This window comes from Ceratotherium simum, chromosome 19 (assembly GCF_057802395.1).
Source record: "Ceratotherium simum simum isolate JZ-2026a chromosome 19, ASM5780239v1, whole genome shotgun sequence".
NCBI classification, from domain to species: domain Eukaryota; kingdom Metazoa; phylum Chordata; class Mammalia; order Perissodactyla; family Rhinocerotidae; genus Ceratotherium; species Ceratotherium simum.
Window position 1 is genome coordinate 24,730,103 of NC_141918.1, and position 20,806 is coordinate 24,750,908.

The window sequence follows — 20,806 nt, forward strand, 5'->3', positions numbered from 1 at the left end:
ACACTCAACCCTGATTAAATGCAGCTTTTCACTTACTTCAAACTTGCACTTATGCACTAAACTTGGCTAAAGGAAAGCATACAACCATGCTCACTGGCTAAATTCTTGACCGTTAACTTCAGGTGGCCCTGCGCATTGGCCAAGTATCCAACTACATTTCATTATCCTTTCACTCTTCATCTCTCCTAAATAAAAATGTCTCACTTTCTCTAGTCTCCTTAAACATCTAATACTTTGTCCGTCACTCAAGATCCTCAGCTTATGTTTTTCATTCTTATTTCATGAAGAAAATGCAAAGAATAACAAGAGGACTTCACACCTTCTTTCAGTTCTTATTCTTCTCCTTCCTTCCCTTTCCCTTTCTGAAAAATTCGATACCTATTCTGTGGGACCAAGAAAGCAGGCATGTGTGTGGGAGTTAGGATGGTGGGAGCCAGAGAATGGTAAGGAAGGCGTCTATGAAGCAAGGCAGCCCAGCATGGGGCTTTGTTGCTCACGTGGAAAAGTAGACTCTCAACACCACACTTACAAACCAATTCACATCTGTACTATATATTCCTCCTTCCTCCTATTACTTGAATTAATGGACTCTTCTATTCAAGGCTAACCCCTCTGCTTGTATACTAGACCCCATCCTCTCTTGATTAGTTAAGGACATCCGTTCATCTCTTCTTCAATGTCACTTTATCCCACTGACCCTCCCATCAGAATACTAACATGCTGTGTTATCTTATGTTTAAAAGTAAAATCCTTTGACATCACCTTATCCCCCAGATACTACTGCCCTGTTCTCCTCTCCACTTAAGAGCAAAATTCCTTGAAAATAAAATGGTTTTATTCTCCATCTTCAATTCCTCTCATCCTATTCTCTCTTGAACTTATTTCAGCATGCTTTAATTCCTACCATTCTCCAAAACTGGTCTCCTCAAGGTTGCCACATCATTTAATCGAATGGCCAATTCTTAGTGCTCACTCATCTGACCTATCAGTAGCATTTAGCACAGCTGAACAATCACTCATTTTGGGGAATACTTTGTTCACTAGGCTTTTGGGGAACTCTTGGTTCTCCTTCTACTTTAGTGAGCTACTTCTCTATCTCCTTTGCTATTTCTTTCTCATCTCCTCAATGCGTATACTTTGGAATGTCTCAGTGCTCAATCTTTAGAACTCCTCACTCCTCTGTCTACATTTACCCCCTAGATGATCTCATTTATCTCATAACTATATGAGCTGATGACTCCCAATGTACACTTCTCCTCTGAACTCCATACCTATCACATACAACTGCCTATGCAGCATCTCTATCTAGATGTCTACTGCATGTCAGAAACCTAATATGTCCAAATCCTCACTTATTATTCATCCAATATCCTCTGAACCTGCTCCTCCTGTAGTCTTCCTTATCTCAATAAATAACAACTCTATTCCCCAGTTACTCAGGCCCAGACCCTTGGAGTCATTCCTCATTTGATCCATCATCAAATTCTCTCAGCTTTACTTAAAAATATGTCTAGAATCTGACCACTTTTACTATCTCCATGCCACTATCCTGGTGCTGTCCACAGTCTGGTCTTATCCAGATCAATACAGCAGCCTCCTAACTGGTTGTCTTGCTTCCACCCTGGCCTTTATGAAGCCTAGTCTATCTTAATAGAGTAGCCAGAGTTGTCCTTTTACATTTGTGTTCTCGCCTCTGGTCAAAACTTCCCCATGGCTTCTGTGTTGCCTTCAGAGAAAAATCCCGAACTCTCTAGAACATGACCCTCTGCTCCTCCATGACTGGATTTTCTACCGATCTCCTGTCTCTTCTTTGGAAATTGGTTTCTTTGCCCCTCCTTAAGGGCTTTACACTTGTTTCAACCTCAGCACCTTTACACTTGTTGTTTCCCCCTGCCTGAAACTTTCTTCCTCCAAATATGCACATGGATCTCTCCTTCACTTCCTTCAGATTTCTACTCAAATGTCAACTAATCAGGGAGACCTTCCCTGACCACCCTACATAAAAATCACAGCTTTCCCCACCCCTGTCCTCCTAACATGCCCTATTCTGCTCACTCTACTCTATTTTTCTCTGTAACACTGCTCACAATCTGACATCTTATATATGTGTTTATTTCTATCTTTCTGCCACTTACCTGGAAGCTCGGTGAGGGCAGGGGTTTTGTTTAGTTTGTTTGCTGCTTTTGTGCTAGCACTAGAGCAGTGCCTGACAGATAGCATGTACTTAATAAATACATTGAGAGCTTTCAGAAATGAGTAATAGATTCCATCCTTCAAGGGCAGATATTAATTATTCTGAGAGAAAAATCCATTAAGTCATTATGAGTTATTAACACCTCAGTGTAATTTATGTTCAATTACAGCTAAAAAGACTTGAGGGAATGGGGATAGATGGGAATCAGGATATCTGGTCTCCAGTGCTGAAATTGTTCTTAACCCAGTCTGTGACTCTGTGTAAGTTTTTTGGGGGTCTAGATTTCATCATCTGTAAAAGGTTGTTGGACTAGATTGGTAGTCCTTAGCTTGAAGTCTAGGGACTCCTTGCCAGCCCACAATGGGCTTCAGGGCATATGTGCATCTCCTATTGTTGCATGCAAAATTTTGAGGCCATGTGCACGTGTACATTTTTTTCCAGATGAGAGAAAGGTCTGGGATGCTGAAATGGAGTAGAAGTCCTTGAAGTCTCTTTTAGTTCTAACTTCATATGATTCTAAGTTTTGACAGAGGGTGACAGGAGACAGCCTGATGCTGCTCTGCACAGCTAGAAGGCTGTCTCAGTTCTGCCACATCCTGAGCAAGTCACTCCTCCTCTCTCACTTTGGTTTATATCACTTGTAAAATGAAGGCATTGGCCTAGATGATCCAAAATAACACCTTCCAATTCTACATTGAATTCAAACAAAACAGGCCAAAACAAAGAAACAAAAAAAACCTGGCAGTAAGCTTGGGAATTCAGATTGGTCTTGCTGGGTCTTCAGAAGTCAGAATTCCAGACCTGTTAATGTTCTAAGAGCACTTTGAGAGGTAAGAAAGGGACGATAGAGAGGTGGTTCCTGCATAAGATTGTAGCTGAGGGACTCTAGACCTTCTCAAAGATGGAAGATTAAGTCTTAAGGATGACTGAGAATGGAGAGGAATAAGCTTCACTGCTGTCCCAAAAGAGACTTGGGGTCAGATTCCTTAAAGTTTAACCTCATAAATCCTGAAATAAATTATGGAAAAGATCTCTTTATAGTGTTGGAGAACTTTATTTTGAAGGGTTAAATGAGTGGGTATAGTCTAATACTTCCTTGTTAGTCTGCTTTTCTCATTAGAATCCAGATAACATTTTGTTACTGAGGAAATGAATTTGTCACAACTTGCATAATTTTGATTTGTTCCACTCTTCTCTCAGCTCTCTCCCCCTCCCCTCATGCCCTTGCTAATGCTTGTTATTTCTCTCTTTATAAGTGTGTCCTGTTTGTTCTAGAAAAGAAATTCATGACTGGGTGCTAAGAACACATAGCCCTTAGAGGAAGCTGTTTGAGCCTCTCCTTCCCCAGATAAAATGTGGTCCTGGAGACAATAGTGCGGAAGGTGGAAGGTTGGTCCCAGTGATCCTCTCATTCTTGCATGCTGCACCTACTGCATGCCAAACCCTATGCTGAACACCTAAAGGCAAAAGGGACACACTCCCTATTCTATACTCAGAGCCACCACAAAACAAAGCTGATGCCTTCATCCAGGGATTTGCACTGGAATCTACTCTGTGTCCAGCGTTTTGCTCCTCCCTCCCTGGAAGTGGGGAGGCCGGGTGTATGATGACAAGGAGAGTATCTTCGGCCAGTAGACAAGTTGTCCTCATTACTCCTGTGGAGGAACGGGACTGAATGGGGCATTTTCTCCTGGCCTGGCCCAAACTCGGCTGTGCCTCGAGGACCCGTTAGGCTGCAGGTCACAGCAGCTGGAGCCCAGGCGCCCAGAGCCGGTCACGCGTCTGTGCTGCCTGCTCCACGATGCACAATGTAGTCATTGACTATTTCTTTACTCCGTACAACAAGGCCGCTGTTGACTTAGTTACGGGAGCCTCTCGCCACCCCCGGGATCTTGAAACGACTAACGCACTCTTCGTGGCCACTAACTCATCTCTTCTTAACCTCTGTAAGTCCCGAGTCTCCAACACTGGGGAGGGCGCAATAGGTATGTTCGGGGCACGGAGAGCAGGGAGTGGTGACCGAGACAGTAGAGACTGGTGGTTCTGCTTGAGAGCCGGGTAGAGTTTGGCAGGACTGAGTTTCGCGTGCTTTAGGTCTGGGCTCAATGAAGCGCTAGCCCCAGGGTGTGGAAGGTGAAAAGCTTCACCAGGCTCGGGCGAGGACTGAACTCTACGAGGGCCGCAGGGATGGAAGCAACAAAAGGACAAACGTTATCTCTCTAGCCAAGACAACTGCTCCCTGGGGACACAGAGTCTTTCTACTTCCGGGCTTTCGGAATTAGAGATCAGAGTGCCACCGCGGATCAGGGCCGCTCCAGGACTCAGCAGAGCCACCAGCTCTCACCTGGCCCCTTCTTTATACAGCCCCTTTGAAAATTGTGTCCCTGCCCAGCGCGCCTGGCCTGTTCCCGCTCAGCCTCACTTAAACCTCCTTGCGAATCGCTGCTCGCCAACTTCCTCTGGGGGCAACTTGCAAAGTCTCTGCTCTAGTTAATATTGTAAGGCCGAGGATAAAATAGCAACGGTATTGAATAGATGTTGACTTTTCTGACCCAGAGGAGCGGAAATCGGGGATTGTTTGCAGAAGCTAATCGTTTCTGCTGAGAAGCAGGGAGAGCCCGGTGTGCTCGCGGCCGGCGGCCCCTCCCTGGAAGCCGAGCTGCGGGAAGACTCAGGGACTCAGGTGCCTCTCCCCACCTCGGGCCTATTAAAAAGTCGTCTAGACAGGCGGCCGCCAGGCCGGGACTGCTTCCCAGGCTCCCTTTTCCAACCTTTGAATCTGCGACCTCCGGTTCGGCGCCCAGCAGATCTCAAACCCAACTTCTTTCTGCGATTTGTTTGCGTTGAGCGTTCAGGGACCTGGGAGCAAAGGAGGCTTCTGCCATTAAGGCGCCAAACAAGCGCAGGGATTGCCCGCCGACCTCCCGACACTCGGGAGAGGTCCCTCTCTGTTTTTAGCAAGGAAGTCAGGGAAAGGGGCGCTGTGACTCCAGGCGTCTAAGAGGGTACGGTCAGCGCAGGGGAAGCGCATTGGTCGTGTGCACAGTGGGTGGAGGTGGGGGTGAGGCGCAGGTCAAGATCTTTCCCGCGGACCTCAGAGGGAAATGGCAGTAGGTGTTCTAAGAGGGTCACTTTGGAGACTACCAGCTGTTCCCCAAATCCTAGCAGCAGACAAGTTTCGTTGCTATGGTTTCGGAGAGGTATAAAAGCCACCACCCAGAACAAACGTGCTCGGGCTCCTCAGACGTGTTTTCACCACCCAGGGCCAGGCAAATTCCTTGGCGATTTGCATCACAACCCAGCCAAGCATCTCGTTCCCGGTCCCCCCATCCCACGGCAGGCAGAGGTGTGCACAGAGGATGAAGTCCCGGCTGCAAGGTACATAACGTCCAAGTCTGAGGGCGCCCAGAATCCTCGCGCTTTCGCTCCTGCGGTCCGGGTGCAGCAGCTGCGCCCTCGTGGCCGCGGCGGCCCGGAACTTGCAGGGGCCAAGGCGAAAGGAGCGCGGCGCCTTTAAAGCAAGAGGCGAGGAACCCCCGCCAGGAGGCGTGTCCGTCTCCGCCGCCGCCGCCACCGCCGCTGCTCCACGGTCTCTGTCTCCGCGCCGCCGTCACTCGCGCTCAGCGCCTGCGGCTGCGCTGCTCTGTCCGGGACCCGGGGACTTCCCGCCCGACCTCCTCCGGCTGCTCCTCCCGGAGGACCACCCCTCCCCCTCCCCGCCCACCTCACCCCCAGCGAAAGGTAAGGACTGCCCCCCGGGTCGGCTCCGCTCCCGGCTGCCTCCGAGGTGTGTGTTCCCACGAGGAGGAGAGGGACCGGGGTGGGCGAGGGGCATTTTCCGCCTGGAGAGGAAGAAGGCGAACAGCAGCGCGGCGGAGCCGGGTGCGCTCGGGGCACCTGCTGGACCATTTGCTGCGAGTGGCTTTGTCCCGCTCGCCTCAGCCAATTCCCGTCAATGCCAGTGGCTGGGTTGGCTGCAGGCGCTCGCGTTCTCCACATAAAATAATTTAATAAGTGGACGTGTCAGGAAGTGGCCTCAGCTACTGGGACTCACGCGAGGCGAAGAGAGACAGATGGCAAGAAGCTGTGTGTCTGCCTGCCGCTGTGACGAACTCCCCAGCCTTCCTTCCATCCTCCCAATCTTCCATTAACCCTGCTCCTTAGTTCTGTGTTGAAGAAGTACAGACATTCATTTTAACTGGTGCCAGTATTGATAGTGTCTGAAAAAACTAGGAGGGCGTCCCACTAGGGTAAGGGGAGTAGTGTCACCAGTGTGGATCATAAACGTCAAGAACTTTTAATGACTCTCATCCCCTGATATTTTTACCTTCAAGGAGTTCTTTACTAAACAACACGACCCAGCTGAGGCTCCTGAGATAATGATTTCCAATTTGGGGAATAGGGGATATTAGAAAACTTGCTACTACTATCCTTTTGGTAACACAGAGATTACCTTCTGTCATTTCTTCATCTTCACACTGTAAGTATTGTCATCAGAAATTGCCTTATGGATTAATGATTATTTTCATTTCACAAGAGATTGATTTATTTGAATCTTAATTAGTCTGTAGTTTAGTTGCTGCAAGATAGGGAGTAATATTTAAATCTCGATTTGTCCAAGTTCATTACCTTATAACTTTTTATAGAAACCATTCCTGTAACTACCAAGGCAGCTTCCAGTGGCCTTAGGAACTTATTAAACAAACAAAATGAAACACACAGAAGGAAGGTGATAGAAAAATAAGTGATATCTAGAGGTCTTACCTGTTTGTCTTCTTCTATTTAAACCCATTGACGATTGCACAGGATGAAATTAAAAAAAAAAAAAAGGTTCCAGGACGTGTAAATCTATTTTAATTCAATTTCTTAATTAAGATACACTTCTTTTCGGCATCTAAAAATTAATTAAAACTCTAAATGTCATTAATCATCAATGCAGCAGAATGTTGGTGGAACAGCTGATAATGTGTTCGGAATCACAAGAGATTACATAGCATTGCAATCATAGTTAGGAAGAGTGGAGTGCAAGTGTGCAACAGTGTGGTTTTAACTGACATCAGGTCTGACTTTATTCTCCGGCACCTCTAATGCCATGGATGAACAGGCTGTTTATTTTAGTCTAGCTGCAATACAACAGGCCACATGCATGGAAGAATAGGTCAGGTGTTACTATAAGATGAGGTTTCTCAAATATCACATAACAGCAGGACTTTGGTCACAAGTCAAATGGAATTCTTAGAAAGAATTCCATGCGAAAAATTTAAATACAGATATGGCGTGGAAGAACATTTGAAATACCTTTGAAATTCCTAGGTTATGTATTTGCTGTTTCTTGCAAAAGGTATAGGCATTCTCTTTTTAAACATTGTGCTGTAAGGATTATTACACATTTGTACATGCCCCAGCAGGTGGCAGCTAACTAGAATAAGATTCATTTTCGCTGGGAGAATAGAAAACTAAAATCGCTTCGCAAGTAATAGTGCCCAAGAATAAGAGGTCATTAGTGTCAATAAATATAAAACTATAGTGAAGATGAAGCTAATAGCTTTTTGTTGTCGTTGTTGGAACAAGCTTTGCATGAGCATGATACGTATTTTATTCTTTGCTAATTTATCATAGGTTGATATCTCTTCATGTCAGCCTTCTGTGGGGTTTTTCTTTTTCTTTGAGGCTTACGTTTAGACACAACTCCTCTCTGTGTGTGCATATATGTGTGTATTTGCAGTTTGTCATCTCTGCTTTGACCTTGGAACCTACAGAGCTTTGGCTCCTAGAAATGAAGGTTGCCATATGGTTAAATGAGAAAAAAAAAAAGCAAATGAAACCATGGAATAAGGTGTGTAAATCTCACTATTATTAAATATATATGATCGTCTGACACCGAATAGTGGGTTTTTTTCTTTGAGAAAGGAGCAAATTACAAAACTGACACAATTTTTAAAAGAGAGTTAAATCTGGTCAGTGAATACTATATAATGACTTTATCAATCCTTCATATAGCCACAGAACTATGATGTATGGTATCAGTATTGGTGAAAAACTTGTAATAACTTCAAAATTGCTTTACACCACCAAATCGTTCTGTTCTAGTATTGGGGAAGTATTTTTAGGGGTTTTGTTGTGGTGGTTTTTGCCTTGGGAGTGAGTGATCTGTAATGAGAAAGAATGAGAATTAATCTGATTACCCTTGTAACAGATGGAAATCTGGAGGTGGAGAATGTGAAAGCAAAAACTAGTTGTACATTTTAGAAATGTCTTTAGCCACTGAATATTGACAGCATGTTATTCAGTATTCTGAATTCTTGGTGGTCTTTCAGGCAGTTTTTTGTACTGAGAAACAGGTAGTTTAGCACTCAGGAGGGAACTCAAAAGTTAATGTAAATGGCTTTTGTAGTAGTATGCCCTGGAAAAGGATGACTATTAGCACATCCTGGGTAGGCCACACAATCCCCATAAGTCACACTGAAATATACACACAATACAGTTGACAAAATAGTCCTCTTGGCCATGTGAATAATTCAATAATTCAAATTCCCAGACTCTGTGTAGTAGGAATATGCACATTGTCACTTCAAATGGCACATTACCCATTCGATGTACTACTTTCAATGTACTACTCCAGAATAAATAGATGCCTGGAGCGCTGTCCGCGGTCCTGAAGAAAGGTCTTCTCCTGTCTTGCAGAAGTTCAATTGGACAGGTGGAGTTGCTGTCTGTCGTGTTGAAGCCTTTCAGATTAGTTGATGGATGTAAATGCCTAATTTAGCATGTGTGCAAAATTGGTTCTTTGGGGACCAACTAATAGTACAAAAAATTTATGATAGACTTTTTACTGTTTAATTTACTGTGTAAGAACTTCATGAATCTGGAAGCTTGATCTTTCACTTTTCTAACTACACATCCAATAAATAATCCCACAAAAACTAAATAGTTTAGAATGCTAGTTTTAAGTAGAGAAGTTAAAACTGTAATGTCAAATGCCATTATGTTAACAGAATAAATGAACAAGGAGTTATAGTACATTTTGTTTTCTCAGATTCCATTAAATGCCAGCTACACTGCAATATTGCAGCATTTTGATTAGTCACAACAGAACATGCTATTTTCAGGTAGTGATATCAATTATATTAACAGATGAAAAAACGAAGAATATTTATTGTTGCCCTGACAGTCATTATTATCTCTGCTAGGATCAAAAAGAAAAAGAACAAATAGAATGGAATAAATGAGACAGCAAGTACAAGACAGAACATGTTGGGCTGTATATGTCTTGCAAGAGATATTTTGAACATGGACTGAAGGAGTCGCTAGACACCCTTAGTTTTAGCACAAGGTGTTCCTTTTAAAGTGCTCAAATAGTCAGATTATTTGATTGAATTGCCTGCTACACTGCAGAACTAGCCATTCATGACACTTATTTTTGACACTGCAGTTATGCCTCCATCTTAAAAAAAAATCAATTCCCACTTAATGCCTTTGAAAAATGTAGGTTTATTTTCATATCAGCGTTTACAATATTTTAAGAAAAAACAGATTGAAAAAAATTACTATGATGGGATAAAAACATCACATTGTTTTTTCTGCTATCTAGAGGAAACAGTACTCATATCACTCCTTATTAAAAATTAGATATTCTTCAGACAAGATATTCTTATAATTTTTCATAAGGTTTAACCTATGCCCTGTTAGTTTATGCAAAAGAGATTAATTTTAAGATAGAGGTCCAGCAGTTTACCTTTTGTGCTTCTTGAAAGCACAAATTAAAAATATTAATATATATTAATGTATTTATTACTGTCCATCTTGGTTTCACTTACTAATGTAAAATATTAAGATTGGATATTTTTATCTATATGCCTGGAGGGCAGCATGTTACCTATTTCAACAATAAAATATATTTTTATGTTAAAAGAAAATATATTTCTGTACCTTTTTTCTTAACTAAATTGCTGCTTGTGAAAGCCAAGACATATTCTGACCAGAACAGTAGAAAATAATAAGGCATTTTTAGACAAAAAAATGTGACACTCAATGTTGCTCAAGCTATGATCCATATTTTACCTCTTAAAGAAGAACATTATCAAAAAACCAAAATGAGAAGAAATTTGGGCATAAATTATTGAAGCCTTTGGAGTTTGCTGCACCAATTTAAACATCATTGTCTTTTTAGATGAGCTAAAAAAATGGGTGGGAAAATATGATTCCTTCATTTTAACTCAACATTTCCCCCCCTAAAAGACCACTAGAAGAAATCTATTTCTATTCCTGGGTAGTATCAAGGAATGTCCCACTCAAGTTTTTAAAGACTATCTCCACTTCTCCAATTGCACTCCAATCTATATTCATTCCTGGACAAATTTTAAAAGTATAAATAAGACCCTCTTTCAACCTAAACACAAGTTACATTTGCAGTAAATTCCTCTGTCTTAGACCACTTCCTTTTTTACAACTCCTAGGCAAAGTGACTTTGACTTAGCATGTCATTTATTAAAATTCATCAGTTGATTGTAAGAAGTCCTCTTGCATACATCAGTCACTCTCTTAGCAGACTCTTATTGAAAATAAAAGCACCTGTCTCCACATAAATAAATCCGACTTCTTTCTTGCAACTCAAGGCAGGAGATCAGATCGGTTGCATAATAGATACTGGGAATCTCACTGGCAGAGAGCCGTAAGAGGCAAGCAGCTATCTCAATTTTTCTCACTTAATCTTGGCTTCACGTCAGAAGCTGTGCAGCAGTGCAGTAGAATAGGGCCTGGCAAAACCTTTGCGAGCCAAGCGCCTTTTGTGCTGGGACTGTGGCTTGCAACTGACACCTCGGCAGTTTCCAAGGCTGGATTTGCTATTGATTTTCCTCCTCCTCCGCTTCCCCAGGCTCGCGCGGCCGGACATTGTGGGTGTGAGTACTGGATTTCTCCCGGATGCTCCCCGACTAACATGGATGTCCCACCATCCCTTGCAGTGGAAGGTTGCTCCTTGGCGCAGTGAGTGAAGAACATGCAGCGATTGCTAATGGGTTTGGGAAGCGGAGACTCCTTCCTATCTCTGTGACCATGCCGTGATCGTGTCTGCGGCCACCACTCGACGCATCCTCATTCCTACCCGAACCGGGAGCCTAACGCTAGATCGGGGAAGTGGGTGCCGCGCGTGTGGACACAGAAACACCATGAAGATTATTTCCCCGATTCTAAGTAATCCAGTCTTCAGGCGCACCATTAAACTCCTGCTCTGCTTACTGTGGATTGGATATTCTCAAGGAACCACACATGTGTTAAGATTTGGTAAGATTCCCCATCTCTCTCCATTGCCTGGTATCCGGCTCCGAGGCGTCCGGATGTAAACAGGCGGGTTCGCTCTGCCGGGCGGGTGGGCTCTGCCAGGCGGGTGGGCTCGATGCATTCCAACCTGTTCACTGCTCCGTCGCCTCCCGGGGTTTTAAGAACCCCCTTGTGCTTTTCATTTTTTTTTTTAATTTTTTTAAATTTTTTAGCCGTGGGAGGATGAAATGGGTGCCAGTGTGTGGTAGTGGTCGCTGCATACCTCCCCACAGTAGCCTGCCACAGAGATGGTGATGACGCTGGGGGTATGGCCAGAGCGGCGCCCGCCTCTCTCCCTGGAGCCTTCCCGGCTTGGGGGGCTGCGCGGTGCTCACCAATGTGCGCGCCGGGGCTACACGCCTCTCAGCTTGCCGGGCTGATGAGTTAATAATATCTGCTAACTCGTTTGCGAGTTGGCGTCTGTCCGCTTCCACCCGGGGTACGGACAAGTCCGCAAGTGAAAGGCGCTAACCCTTTTGATTTCATCAGAGAGCCTTTTCGGTTAATTTCACTGCTTTTCCAGTCTCTGGTGCCCCTACGGAGACGCGGAGCTTTTAAAAATATTGTTGTAACGTTGAATGCTCTGCTTAACAAGGGGAGGCTGCTGCTTAGCCGAAGTGAAATAGCGTCATAAGAAATGGTTTTTGTTTGTTTTTAACTTGTGAGTTCTCCTCACAGCTTTCTCACTGCGCGTTCTGGACTAATAAACGATTAACAGTGGTGATTGGGTGGAGGGTCGTTGTGTATGGGAGGTCTGCTTCTTTATTTCATTGTGGCATGATAAAAGAGCCGAGGTGGCAGTTATAGATCTATTGCTTTCCTAAGGAATCAGGGTTTCCTTAGAGGTCGAAGGAAAATCTAAACGTGGGACTCCAGTGGAAACACTGGTCAGAACGTTTGCTTGGAGGAAATGAAGCGTGGGCAATGCTCAGGGGCTCTGGATGGCCAATAGAGTTATAGTAGGAGCAGAACTAGTCAGGGAAAGTTCAGTTAAGTAGATAAGAGCAAGAAAGGAGACAGCCAACAGGGTAAATGCTCCCACTGTGGGCCTCCTTTGACATTTCAAGTGGATTTAGACCAAAGAATGCAAGGAACCATATAATCCTAAGTATGTGTCTTTGAGATAAAAGCAGATACATTAAGTCACTCTGTCAAATTTAAATCGAAGAGTGATTACCTGCATCTCCTATTATGTCAACAGCATCTTCTCGCTTTCCTTTTTCCCAGGTGCTTTTTCTATAATGATAAAATTTTTCATCTCTCTCAGGCTTTGTGGAACCAGAGTAGGAATGCTTTTCACGTGTTAAAAAAGGGAACCCTACCTTTCCCTCCCCCCACCCAACACATTGACACCTGGAGTCCACAAGGCTGGTAAAGACAGAAAAACACAATGGGTTGTAACTGGATTGCTACTGTAGTAGTTTTCCTGTTTTCTTTGTGCCTTTAGATAGTACTTAAGCACGTTGCTCTTAGCAACAAGCGTCCACAGGAATGCTTGTTTCTGTGGATGAGATTAAACAGGTCCCTATATCACTGGAAATGTGTGTGTGTTCAGCTGTTCTGCTTCAGGCACGGTAAGTGCTACAGTATGGTAGTTTTGCCCAATATTTTGAGTAGTACAACCTACTTATTTGGAATACTGAGATATCTTCTGAAGTGTGTTTGTGAATGAGCGTGTCTTAGTGTGTTTGCAAACTGGGTGGGAAAAAAAAGAAGACTAGGTGCTGGAAAACTGCCACTATACTCTAAAGATTTAATTATTGCTGCTCTGGTCTTGCAGCACAATATTTGCTGAATCATTAGATTGTTACATTCGCTGATCATTTCATATCTTCATATTAAAAATCTTGGCGACTGTAGCAGAGTGTGTAGCAGCTTTCCAAAAGAGCTGACACACACACAAAAATACATTTTCCTCGACCAATGCTTACTAAGAATGTCCTTAAGAAATAGGGGATTAGGCAAAGAGCTTCCCATCAGTCTTGATACCCTAAACTAACAACACAGTTACTAGATAACCTGTTATTTTCTCCATTAACTTCACACATCTTCCACGTGTAGACCCATTTTCTCTGATTTTTGACCTGAGTTGTGGGGAAGGACTGTGTACATTGTAATCATGGGAACATTTCCCTACTGGGGCTAGTTTGAGGCAATAGTGGGAGTTTTATTTTCTTCTGGGGAAAACATGTTTTGAGTGGAATGGATGGTTGGTTGAGCCCATATAAGCCACTCTTGAGAAAGGTTATTTTCAACTTTGGCTGAAAAGGCGAACCAGAGACTCATCCCTGGCCCTGTGCCTTGGAAAGGAAGGGGTTGGAGCTGCTAGTAGAGCAGCTGCCCCTGGGCAGGGGCCCGCAGGGTGCGGGTGAGACCTGCCGCCTCTGCTGATGAGGTGGCATCCAGTCCCTTCCCCCACCTCCTCCACCAACCCCGGCGTGCCCAGCAGCTGCCAGCCGCCTGGCGCTTCCACCGCGGCGCTATGGCAACCGCGGAGCCCGGCCCTGCGCCGCAGCCCCCCGTCCCGTAGGTAGGGGAAAACCACCCTCACGGGCTCCGCGCTTTCCTTTCCCCCCGCTCCCATTAGGACTGTGTGACTTCAGCCTGCGTCCTCTTACCACCATCTGTGGATCGGGGAGCAGCCCCGCTCAGGGTGCTGACCCTTGCGGAGTCCCTCGCCACCCCGCCCGTCTTTTGGGTGCGCAGTCTCTCTCACACACACGCATACACACGAGCGGACAAATGCGCTCTCGCAAAGCAAGTCTGACACTTTGGCACAGTGACTCCTCTCTTTAGTGCCCGAGAAAACTTTCTGCAGTCGCGCCCAGGAGCGCTTCTGCCCGGGAGTCCCCCCAATCTCCCCCACCCGTCCCACCCGGCTGCTTCCCGCCAGGCTGCACCCCCAGGCCTGCTCCTCCGCGGCCTCTTAGCAAACATCTCCAAGAGCAGATCCTCCGAGCGTCGACTCAACGGCATGTTCCCGAAGCTTTAAGGCAGCCTGGGGCAGTGGGGGTAGCAACCTGAGGGTCAGCCAAGGGTCAGATCCTCGCAAACAGGCGGGTGGGCGCCTCGCCGTGGGTCGTCGCCGTTTCCCCGCCTTTCCTCCTGGCTCGGCACAGCTTGGCTTCTCCAGGGCGACCACCCAGCGGGCACGTTGTCAGGGGACAAGGTAGATCTTGGACAGTTAGAGTCAGTTCCCCCGCTCCAGGTCAGGCCGGACGTTCTCGGGCCGGCTTTTCCAGGCGCCGAGCCTGCGACGCCCCAAGCCAGGCCTCCCTCCCTCCGGCGCTCCCGCTTCGGGGCGCCGCGCGTCCTGCACTATGTAAACGAGGCACCTTTGTTTCCCCGCAGCTGCGTCCCGGCCCTGCTAGCGGCTGGAGGGGGCGAAGGCGGGATCCTTCCGTCCGCGGGGGCGTGACCCCCAATTCCACAGCCACCCAGCTGAACTGTGGCCTGGCGGGACTTGAACATTTCTTTTGTTACTTTCGCCGCCCTTCTCTTTCCGGTCTGCTCGACCTCTGCTCCTGGGAAAGCGTGGGGAGGAGTGGAACCCGGCTCTGGACGGGGTTCCGCGCACTGCTGGCACTCCGCTCGGAGTTTGGGGGCTTCGGCACCTTCTTTAAGGAATCATTTCTTAAGCCACCACTTGTTTCTGATCTTCGAGGTCGTGTTTTTCAAATTCCTTGTGTGAACTGTCATTTAGAACGCCAGGAGCGAAGACTCAACCCAGAATTTCTCCCAAACTCCTGGGCGGCTTCTCCGAGATAGTCCTTTCCCAGGAGCCGAGCACGTGGCAGGCCACTTCTTCCCTTCACATGTTTCGATCTAGCTTTTCTCTTAAGCATGCCAGTGGAACGGCTTTCTTAAAAGGCGAAGTCTTCTCCCCAGACGTGCTTGGACCTGGTTGTCAGTGCGCGCTGGCCACGGGGCCGTGGCACAGCACGTAGCCACGTCCCTGCGCACGTGCTGACAGTGAAGGCAACCAGCTCAGGGACAGCCCAGATAATAAAACCCATGACAGGAGAGGGAACAGAAAGGGTTCCTATGGGAATCCCCCTATTTGGTGGCCCTCCCATGTGCTCCCAGATATAATAATTAGTAGCACATGTACTACAACATCGAGGAGTGTGAGTGAATTGACTGAGCTTAGAAGCTGCCACTCTCTACAAGTTCTTTGAAAGAGATTTTTCTTCCTTTGGGAGGTGAGGTGGGCGGGAAGGAGGAGTGGTTTTACATCTGGAAGCAGGAAAACTGGCTCTTGGGAGGCGGGGATGGGGGAGTAATAGCGGCTACTGTCTGAAACAGATAAAGCCCCAACACCGGCTCAGCTGAGCTCTGGAAAGCAGGGGAGGGAAATCTTTCCAAGAATCGCCAACACAACGGCCACGCTAAAAGAAAAAAAAAAAAAAAAATCTGTTTTTCACATAAGTTCTCACTTATTCTTAAAGCTTCAAAGAATAACTCTGATGTGATCCATCGACGGAGGCACACTCATTTCAGAAAATGACTTTGAAAAATGATCTTTTCGTCCTCTAGAAATAGCACCCCTTCTCCACTCAGACACATGGAACTCAACACATTTTCTGGCTTCGTGAGGTTGTCTTTCAGAAGTGAACACGGGTTTATATGTCAGTAGACATTTCTTTAGACAGACACCTTTTGCTTTTTAGTTTAATTCAAGTGATCATTGCAGTGTGTTCATTCCCTGAATTCTCAAATGACACTGTTTCAACATTTACTCAGCACAGGAAAGTTAATGTGAATTGCTCCCACACAAAGGAGGAACATACCATAGGCCAAATGAGGACGTATCATTGATTATCAGAGCCTTTTCAAGTCTATTCACCATTAAATAAAGTGTTGTCTATGATAATGATGACATAATCTTTGATTTTCTTTTAATTATCAAAATTTCTGATAAAGAAAATGGTCTTTGTGGTAGAAATTCAAGTGCGATGAATTCATTTTCTCCTTCTTTTCTTAGAATTTTACTGTGTTATTGCAGCTCCAATTACATTTATTCGCTGGAAATTGTCAATGTCCATTTTTACAGATCAGAGTAGAAAGCAGTTCACTGTCTTTCAACTGTGCTATACTTTAAATCGTTAATCTACCCCATCCATAATACCTGGGGTTTGCGGGAGATCCCAGGTTTTCCTCAGTAGGATGGTCTGATGTATTGAAATGGAATTGTTGATTGTTTTGCATTTGGTAGGTGAAGCTTTATCTTCTATGGGCTTTCAATTTTTAGTCTGGTTATCAAGGTACAAGAAGTGCTTCAAATGAATCTGAAACCCTAAATCTTAGCAAGAAAGGTGAGGTCAAAAGCCTCGGAAAGGGAAGGAAGTAGGCACACATCATCATTATGGACTGGTCCAGATTAAACACTGAAGAGGAAGATTTCAATCTGATAACGTCATAGGGCTTCCTGTTTTTCTTTGCTGCTTCTGCTGACAATTTTGTAAGGTAATTAAATTGGCTGATTGAAGTCACAGTGGTCATGGAGCGATAAAGACCGTTTGGATTTAATGGAATTTAAAACAACAGAGCACTGAACACAACTTTTACCGAACAAGAATTTTAATGGCCCATTCTGGGTGCTGACTAAATAGAACGTCCTTAACAAGTTTAATCGAAAGGGCAAGGCAGATTAGCACTATATAGTCTTTATGGTTGAAGATTGGGGAATTAAAATGATCCCTTTAAAAGACTCATTAATGCATTATCCAGATTTAATGTAGGTTAAATAAGCTTTCTTTAGACCCTCATCATATACTGTGGACCTAGGTTTAGGACCAAGTTTCAGTGAGGAAATATTTTTAAGAGCTGACTTAATAAATGGAATTATATATCCCTCTTATTTCAAAAACAAAAGACATTTAAAATTCTTTGAGAGTATACAGGGTGTTGAGGGTTAGTGTTGATGAATCCTTTCTTTTCTGTAACTGAAAAAAACAAATTTGACTTTTCTTTTAAAGTTTCATTATTGGTAATTTTTTGTTATAAACAAAGCTTGTTTATAGTAGAGAAGCTGCAGAGATAATAAAGAAATATTCTTCTACAGTTTCAATAAAGTAATTGGTATTTGATCTGTTTTATGTTGTCTTTTTAATCTTGTGCTCCTTTTTCTTACTGAAACTTCTGCATTTGGGTTATCATACTTTAGTGCATTCAGGCTCCTTCTGTCCCCGGAAAAAGAGCAGTTCCTTACTATAGATTGAGAACACTAAATGACAGCCAGTCTAAGGTGAAAGTCAAGCCTCTGTCTCTTATGAGATTGTTCCCTCCAACTGCTTCTTGCCTTGTGGAATTGTCTACTCAGAGTCGTCAGTTTCTTGGATTATTTCTTTCAGAAAACCCTGAAACATATTTTCATATAAAAATCTCCCAAACTTTAATTGGACATAATTTTTAAAATTGTATAAAAAATTCTAAGCTGACCAAAACCAAAAGCAGTCAGCTGACCAAAAGCAGGTGGGACGTGGCCCAAAGGGCACCAGTTTGCACCCTCCAGCCCACCCCACATTCCGCAGGTTCTCTAAGGAACACGTGCTTTTCTCATGCATCATTGATCCCCAAACAAGTAAGGCTTGTTTGTCTCTTGCCTCACACCTTTAGGGCCAAAGATTTTATATTGTTATATTTTCAAAGTGACAATTAGCTAATCTGATAAAACTAATCTGATAAAACTAATGTAAGTGGGAGTTAGAGATGACCCTCAAAATCTTTCTGCAGGATTTTTTATTTTTCATTTTATTATTATATTTGGGCTTTGAGGTTCCTCTCCATTTACAGCAGCATTTGCCTATTGGTTGATTAAACCCTTTATTTCTTTAACTAAAAACTAAACATTCTTCTCTGGATTTAGTAGAGAGCTAAGTCACTAGACAGCAGGGCTGTGTATCTGAAAGAGTCTGGGGAGGTTGTGGCTCTCAGATATTTTCACCAGTGATACATGTAATTCAATCAGTCTTTCTACTTGGTTAAGCATTTGCCCTCTTCCATGGCCTTGTTTTAAGACAAGTATATTCTGGAAGGGAGAGCACATAGTCCCTAGACCGTAAAGTTTGGATGAGTTTATTAGATCAGTCGATTCTGTCTGTGACAGAGATGTGCAGATACAAAAGAGAATACCAGGTGCCTAGGGAGAGCTGAGCAATTAGCACTGATGTGTAGGGGAGGCTGAGAGGAGAAGTCAAGTGCCATTTGATACTCCGTCTTTTCTAGATTTACTACCAGACATCTCAGTGCTTTGTAAATTGACCTTTTTGCTTGTATTAGTCCAAATCTTCCAGCACATGTGATTATTTTAAATAAGATGTCAATGATATTCTTACATTGACATATCTCCTCCCAATCAAAAGGATCTTTAAATGCTTTTTACACCCTTTTAAGCTACTTTCCCATCATTGAACTGAGGCAAGTACTTGGAAGCTGTTGCTGCTAATTCCCATTTCTGTCTGCAGCTCAGTCTCACTCTGAGTCCTTGACCTATCCTAATGAGAATATTGCTCAACTAAAATGATCAAATAAGCAAAGCAAATATTAAAGAAATGTTCTGCTTCAGTAGAGTCATAGGCATTTGGGCGATTTTATGTTGTCTTTTTAATCCTGCCCTTCTTTTTACCAACGGAGGCTTCTGTATTCAGTTTATCATAGCTTTTAGTGCATTTAGGCCCCTCCTTGCCCAGAAGAAGTGAAATGAAAACTCTCTCAAGATGAAGGAAAACTATACAATCCTATAATATCTGAGCCAAGGGGCTTTAGACATCATCGAGTCTAGTATCCTAAGTTTAGAGATGAATTGCCAAAGGCAGTTAAATAACTTGTTCTGGTCATGGCTAGTTAGTGTCAGATTTTAGACCAAAACATGAATATCCTGACTGCCAGTTTGGTGATGTTTTTCAGTGAACTATACTGTTTTTCCAGTGTAGGCTCTAGCTCTCTGTGCTTTGCATCAATTATAGGAAGAGCCACTGGTTCTGGTAGCTTCCCTAGACATTTACCTACTTTTGTTTCCTCCATCTTTTCTTGCATAGAATATTATCTCATAGATTATCCTTTTCTCTCTTTTTCTCCTTCTTTTGCTTTCTCTGTCCCCCTCTCCCATGCCTGCCAAGATCTTCTTTCCCCTGTGTCCAAAGCTTTGACCACATCTGTTCATTCAACAAATAGTAACTGAATACATATTATGTGTCAGGCCAATAGAATTATAAGACCCAGCTTCTGACCTCAAGGAGTTTGTAATCTAACTAAAGGGAAAAAGGATATACATATTAAAGTACCAATTGAATGGTGCAGAAAGTATATACAATAGTTGTTTTTTTTTTTTGCTGAGGAAAATTCACGCTGAGCTAACATCTGTTGCCAGTCTTCCTCTATTTTGTATGTGACTCACAGCCAGAGCATGGCCACTGACAGACGAGTGGTATAGGTCTGCACCCATGAACCAAAGCTGGGCCACTGAAGCAGAGCATGCTGAACTTAATCTCTAGGCCACCGTGACTGGCCCTGCTATAGTTGTTTAAAGGAGATTATTGTAGGCTTGCATTGTTTTTTTTTTTTTTTGTGAGGGAGATCAGCCCTGAGCTAACATCTGTGCTAATCCTCTTCTTTTTGCTGAGGAAGACCAGCTCTGAGCTAACATTTATTGCCAATCCTCCACCTTTTTTTCTTCCCCAAAGCCCCAGTAGATAGTTGTATGTCATAGTTGCATATCCTTCTAGTTGCTGTATGTGGGACGTGGCCTCAGCATGGCTGGAGAAGCGGTGTGTCGGTGTGCGCCCGGGATGCGAACCCAGGCCGCCAGTAGCGGAGCGCACACTTAACCGCTAAGCCATGGGGCCGGCCCGTAGGCTTGCATTTTTATAGGAGAGATGGGACTCTCTCCTATAAAAAAATTGCGTGATAGGGAAGGGAAGGAGAAATGTATCATTGGTGGAAGACTCAGCACAGGAAAAGGAATTTAGGCAGAAATTAAGAAGGTGAGCTTTGGGATGGGGAATGGACCAGCCCTGTTGGAGGACAGATAAGGCCTTGCTTTATCAGAGCTTTAATATTTAGGTTATGGGGTTTAGAGTCCTGTCTGTAGCCCCAGGAAAGCCGTTGAAGGTGAAAGGATGGGTTTGACTTGGTCTGCAACCAGCAGTCAAGTGGCTTCTCAGTCTGCTGCTTGCATTTTATGAAGAATAAGTGGATCTCCTTTCTCTCTCTTACTGAAATGGAGTCAAAGGACCTATCTTTGTCCTTAATCATTGAAGCCTTTAAGAAGTTCTTGGTTTTTGATCACAGGTA

General features: G+C 44.2%; 1 protein-coding gene across 4 annotated transcripts in view; it reads left to right on the top strand.

The window, feature by feature from the left end:
• The first annotated feature begins 5,840 nt into the window (after positions 1-5,840).
• The window catches only part of GRIK2 (glutamate ionotropic receptor kainate type subunit 2), a 653,495-nt gene continuing 638,529 nt past the window's right edge, over positions 5,841-20,806 (top strand). For 3 of the 4 annotated variants that reach the window (XM_004422155.3, XM_087443925.1, XM_014781130.2), the window contains exons 1-2: positions 5,996-6,674; positions 11,070-11,476. In XM_004422155.3, coding sequence (XP_004422212.1) covers positions 11,362-11,476 — 115 coding nt within the window. In that variant the 5' untranslated portion in view covers positions 5,996-6,674; positions 11,070-11,361. Of the gene's footprint in view, positions 5,936-5,995; positions 6,675-11,069; positions 11,477-20,806 lie in introns of those variants that run through there. The other variant, XM_087443926.1, reaches the window with a different exon arrangement.